The sequence below is a fragment of the Fusarium fujikuroi genome, chromosome FFUJ_chr03 (genome assembly GCF_900079805.1).
Source record: "Fusarium fujikuroi IMI 58289 draft genome, chromosome FFUJ_chr03".
NCBI lineage: Eukaryota > Fungi > Ascomycota > Sordariomycetes > Hypocreales > Nectriaceae > Fusarium > Fusarium fujikuroi.
Genome location: NC_036624.1, coordinates 3,236,879 through 3,242,529, shown reverse-complemented (window position 1 = coordinate 3,242,529; position 5,651 = coordinate 3,236,879). Strand labels below are relative to the sequence as shown.

The window sequence follows — 5,651 nt, the reverse complement described above, 5'->3', positions numbered from 1 at the left end:
TACTCTCCTTTAACTCATCACTGGGTGATAGGACTAAGAGGTGGACAGAAGTTCAAGCAAGGATGGACAATTTTATACAGAGGGGACATACTAATTACATGGAAGTTAAAGTCTAGTCATGTCCAATTATGCGCGCTGCGAATAAGTGTCCAGCATACAAGTCTTGCAATAAAGCAAGTCACTTTTGCAACGACGATCGTGAACATCGACATACATGTGGAGCCCTGAAGGACTTCACGAATTATGTAGCAAATAGAACAAAGACGAGCGTAAATTGCTCCGATATTCAAAACCAAGTCTTTGTTCTCAATGGCGAATATTGGGATCCTATTTTCATAAAGACGCAAAATAAGATTGACTATATAGGGGCTTGCAACTCTATATCTAGAACGTTCGAGGACTTTGATAGTAAGTCTGTAATATCGGTACTGGTAACTATATTGAAGATCATAGGGAGGGTCTATACCCTGTTTTATTGACTATGGTATTCCGCCTCGTCTCTGTGAGGGCTGGAGAGAAGGCCATGCACCAGATGAGGCAAGGATTTGTACCTCAGGGGCTTGCTGCCGTTGTGGGCTTTAACCCATGGATCATAATCTTGCTGTTCCCGTCATTATCAAACAGTGTTCCGTGAAAACACTCAAGCAGGCGAAGAGACATCGTTTCACGACAAAATATACATTTTGAGGAGGATATCGTTGTAGTAGTCTACTGTAGCCACTTGGCATGAAAAGATCACCACTATGACTTGGCTCGTAAGGAGCATGCTGTAAATTGGCAGATTAATTACAAATAGAAATATAGGTGACACTACGTCTTCTAATTGCGAGGGCAACCTGCCTCCTGCTGTACTCTACCGAAGACCTGTCTTATTAGCGTATTATTTATGCTGAGGAGAACCAGGTTCTGTTGCTGCTCTTGGACATGCGGCACCTGACATGCATCACCAAGGACCTGATTATGAGGTTAACTTTGCAACAAACGCCATCTAACGGGGACTCATACCCGTACAGCCGGCTGTGCGAATAAGTGCAAACAGGGATTAAAGCCAGGCTAGCGATCGTAGATGAATGAAGCCGAACCCCGCCGACCTTATCTGACTAATGTCAAGCATTTAAGTTTTGCTAAAAATGTCATCAGCAATCGGCATCTTTAACATCCGTTTTGTTGTGCGCGATTCGGTTTCAAACGAGCTGGCATATTCTTTCAAGCCCCATTAGGTTATTCTGATCAATGTGGCGGAAACCCAATTCGAGGCCTGTCCCCAACGGTCCCGTTTGATAGCTTCTTGAACTGTTACGCCTAAACCCAACAGTGGCTCCGGATTGATCTCAGGTCACCATATCAAGTCGAGAAGATATATGTGATGCTTTTTATTCATTTGCCGAATGGCAGCACATTGCGGCCGCAGTGTGATGAACATGCCGTTACGCCTTTAAAGTCCACCGATGTATCACGCCGCAAGCTCGCTGATCCATTTAAAACCTGAAAAATAAAAATAAAGCATAAACCCATCATGCCAAATCAGAATGCCACTGTGCAAAAACTCCAGACTGTGCTCGGTTTCCAAATCAACCCGTCCAGAAAGCCAAGTCAGCTTTGGCGTAAAGCATGTATGTAACGTCGTAGTACAATATTATAGCATTGTTTTGCATGTCGGTCTGCTCCCATCCTCGCAGGCTGGAAGATTGAATGTTCAACAAATAAAAGGAAGAAAGATGGTAAGGGTATCAAGTCATGAAGATATGCCAAATGCATCGTATCTGAAGAGAAAATACAAACCGCGTATGGATCTGTAATCATAACATATTAAAAGAGTAATGGGCGAAATTGAGAAGTGAAAGAAGTATAGCTGAGGTGGTGCCGTTCAGAGTCGATATTCTATAACACAGCATTGACTAGTGCTGCACTGCCCAGGGCAAGTACTAAGCCAACCCATGACGGGGCAGACATATGAGCCAAGTTGGTCTCTTCTGGAGGCAAAGTGCTATTGACAAAATCTGGGCCACAGAGAGTGTTCACTTGTCGAGCTGCACTTTCATAGGTGAGTGCCACAGGTTGAGAACGGTCTTCAGCGGCTGCATGGAAGATGTTCATAGTTTCTTGTATGCACCAGCTGCATGAAGGGTTGGTGCTACCAGGCAAAGTAAGATTATACGGTAGGTAGTAGAAGTAGGCGTTGGCGGCGGTCGTGGTATTTGTGACAGCATTGGCGTAACAATACATATCATCTTCGGGTGTTTGAAGACATGTAGCCTTGTACATCATCTCGTAGGCCTTCATGCCATAGAGGAACTGCTTGACGATAGTATTGCCCGATTCCCATTCTTGCTTGCAGTTTTCTGATGCAGTGAGGTTGCGCGCTGCAGCATCGAAAAAGTCAGTGCAGTATGTGACGTTTGCAGCACATGTTGCATCGAGTACTCGGACTATGCTCAAGAGCTGCTTCTGGGCTTCGAAGAAGCCACGGGACGTCTGAGATTTTGTCAATATTTATTACCGGCCTGCCCATCCATTGACTGGAACTTACCTGGAGCATCATAGAGAGGGGGTAGCAAGTCTCGTAAGAAGGGTCGGAAAGGATACCATTCAGAAACGCGGGGCAGTTACTATCTGATGTGGTCGAAAGCTCGGCTGACAAGTTTCCGTCAAAAGCTTCAGGTAAAGGTGTGTTTGTCGCAGCAGCAGTCTTTGCAGCACGTTGGATGGTGACAGTTGTTGCCTTGGATTTGCCCTCAGTTTTGGAAGAGGTTTCCTTGTTGACGATCTCCTTGACCTCGTCTTCATCCTTGCGTCGGTGTAGCTCGTATCTGTTGATCGTAGGTGTATGGTGTCGTCGATGCCGTAGCGAAGATGATGATGTCTCAGTACCCGCTAGGACCGTAGAAGTAAGACATGCTAGGAGTAGGAGAAATGATAAGGCTATTCGCAAGCGGGGCGCGCGGTAGCTGGTGGTCTTGGGCCTACTGTAAGTCGTTGTTGAGGCAGACCACGATGATGAAATCATGGTAACGAGCGACGAGGCGAAGGACGCCAAAGATGTATTAAAATCGTATTCCAAAAATGTGCAGCAATCGAATTGATGGCGATGTGTACAACCTTTTAAGTGAATTGGCAGCACAGACAATCACACAAGATTGAATGTGTTTCACCACGATGGGCCCAATTTGACACGATAAAAGGTGGTGGTACGTCAGTATTGGATAGTGAAGCGCACGCTGAAGCGATAGTTGTAGCGGTAGTGAGTCAATCGACTGGTGCCGAAAGCCAACATTTAACAATTTCTCGGTGGAGGATCTTTATTGTTGTCGTTGCGTGGCGCAATTGCAAGGTTCCAAGTCGGATGACACTTCCGATGAGTGGGAAGTCAATTGATAAATGAGAATCGTTCGCGGGGGTTCTCTTGCAGCTTCGATGGTCGAGAACGAGTGTAATGCGGTGCGTGATATACCAAATGCGAGATGGGATTGGTTGCCAGGGGGGGGATGAGATGGCCGTAGAATTGCTATTGGGTGCTCGAGACTTGCACAAATTTGGCAGCGGTTGCTGTGGCCAGGTGCTTATTCAAAAGGGACAGGATATAACAAAGAACGAGTGACTGTATATTGCAGTTGCAGTTGGGGCTGATGAAGTTGAGTCTGGGGTTGAAAATGATCGTCGTGAGTAAGTCGAAAAGGAGTATTGGAGTTGAGGAGCACAGATGCAAGTTAACGAATGAATGGCGGGTCGAGAAACGAGTGATCGACGGCGGCTCTAACTGCACCTGAAGTAGAGGGAGGTCTGTAACTCGACTGCTGCGCAAGCAAAAAGAAAACGAAGGAAAGGAAGAGGGCGAGATGCCAGTATAGAATTCTGAGTGGATATCACGGGAAATGGGATCAGTGGTGCCGGACAAGAAAGCAACAACCCCTACAAGGACAGCCAAGTTGACTCTAGCGGGCCAAGTCGGAGGGGAGACAAACGATTCCAGCCCAGGCCCTGCCTTGCTTTTTGATGCTTGTCAATTTTGACCAGGATCGAGCAGGCATCAATGAATCAATCAAGTTCAAGAGCAGAGAGACCCATGGCTTGAACCCAGGAAATAGCAAGGATAATTAAACCCTCCTCTGAGGCTTGCAGTAGTGTCTGTTAGCGCGACGGTTTATTGACTGGGCCTGATGCCGTGTGCTGTACCGTGTCACCTAAAGTGTAAAGTGTGTACTGTAACTGGATAATAATGCGAAGTATTTCCAAATGGAAGAGGAAAATTGCTCAAAGAATGCTGCACGGCGATACAGTTCAGGAGGGTATAATGAAAATCTGCTGATAATTCATCACCCAGCTCCATGTATGTACTACCACCCACTCCTATAACTCTCTCCTGATACACAGACAAACCACAAAACATCAATTGTAGAAGAAGAGAAACCTCCTTCGGCGCCTTACGCGTCCACGGCATTCACATTCCTAGGTTACCAGGGCTCAGTTATGTTTCAAGCCGGCCCGCTTACTACCGGCATCTTAGAGGGAACCTCCATTCTCCGAAAGCTATTGCATGCACATGTAAGGAGTACTGTAAGGATACAAGACTCTCATATTCTCCGGGTTACACGGCTGATTGCTCGCAAGCCAGAATGCATGTTCCCGCGTGTATTCTCTGGTCGAAACGGACATCGAGCTGAAGACGGCAAGGCTTAGGAAAGGCGACTAGAAAAGGGGGGGTCAAATCTCGCTTCCCCATAACGGGCCAGCCACCATTACCATGGATCCCGCCACGACAAGGCAAAAAATAGCATCTGCGACCGATTTCTAGCGTAGGTAGGATCGCTTCAGGACATCACCTCATTCCAAGGTTTATTGGTGGGTGCTGCGGAGGGACTATCCGTTCTCGATCAGGTCTGTCAGTTGAAGTTCAGTTCACGCATGCACGCGACTGAAAACTTGCAAGATTGTTCATTCATTCTCACCGTTTCGTTTCATTCCGTCGTAATGTTTCGTTTCCTCAACTGAGATGGTCCTCGTCAGCTTCAGGCCAGTGCCGGAATGGTAGTAAGGGTAGGTAAATGGTGGGTATATGTAATGATTTTTGTCTTCCTTTGAGCAAATAGAACCACCCCCCGGGTGGCGCAGTGGCTAGCGCGTTTCACACGTTCAAGTCGACAAAGCACCTATCGAAATGAGCAAGGTGAAAGGGTCCCAAGTTCGAACCTTGGCCCGGGGGTTTCTTTTTTCTTTTTTCTTTTTCTTTTTCATTGACTCCGGATTGATCTCAGTCCATCCGATTAAGTTGATAATATACAATGCTTTTTATTTGTTCACCAAATGGCGGCAGATTGCGGCCGCGATGTGATGGTTGCAACATGGTGACCTACTAAGCTCTTGATATAAAACACAGAAAGTAGACGGAGTTCGGATCCATTCGGATAACCGCCTACCGATCAAGATGAAAAGTTGTGGAGGCATATTAATCACGTAAGATGGTAGGAATCACCCAATACCAGGCGGTCTTTCGTCTTTTGAGTTACACTCCTATTCTTTCATCCTTGATTGAGGAGGCCAGTTTCAATTTGCTGAGAGCCGTTTGTCGTTATGGATTTGATATCAGTGGCCCGTGATACGACGTCTTGTCATCTGCCGAAAGAAATGCCCTGCACTCTTTCCGGGCTGCCAAT

At 46.6% G+C, this 5,651-nt stretch overlaps 1 protein-coding gene, besides 1 other annotated feature; it reads right to left on the bottom strand.

The window, feature by feature from the left end:
* Nucleotides 1–1,881: 1,881 nt before the first annotated feature.
* On the bottom strand, nt 1,882–3,007 carry FFUJ_03096 (uncharacterized protein; the record flags this gene model as incomplete). XM_023574905.1 has 2 exons in its annotated part: nt 1,882–2,475; nt 2,531–3,007. The coding sequence occupies 2 exons, from the start codon at nt 3,005–3,007 to the stop codon at nt 1,882–1,884; spliced, it is 1,071 nt and encodes a 356-aa protein (XP_023428180.1).
* A 2,087-nt stretch (nt 3,008–5,094) lies between these two features.
* Nucleotides 5,095–5,200, top strand: a tRNA (transfer RNA-Pseudo(???)).
* The last annotated feature ends 451 nt before the right edge of the window (nt 5,201–5,651 follow it).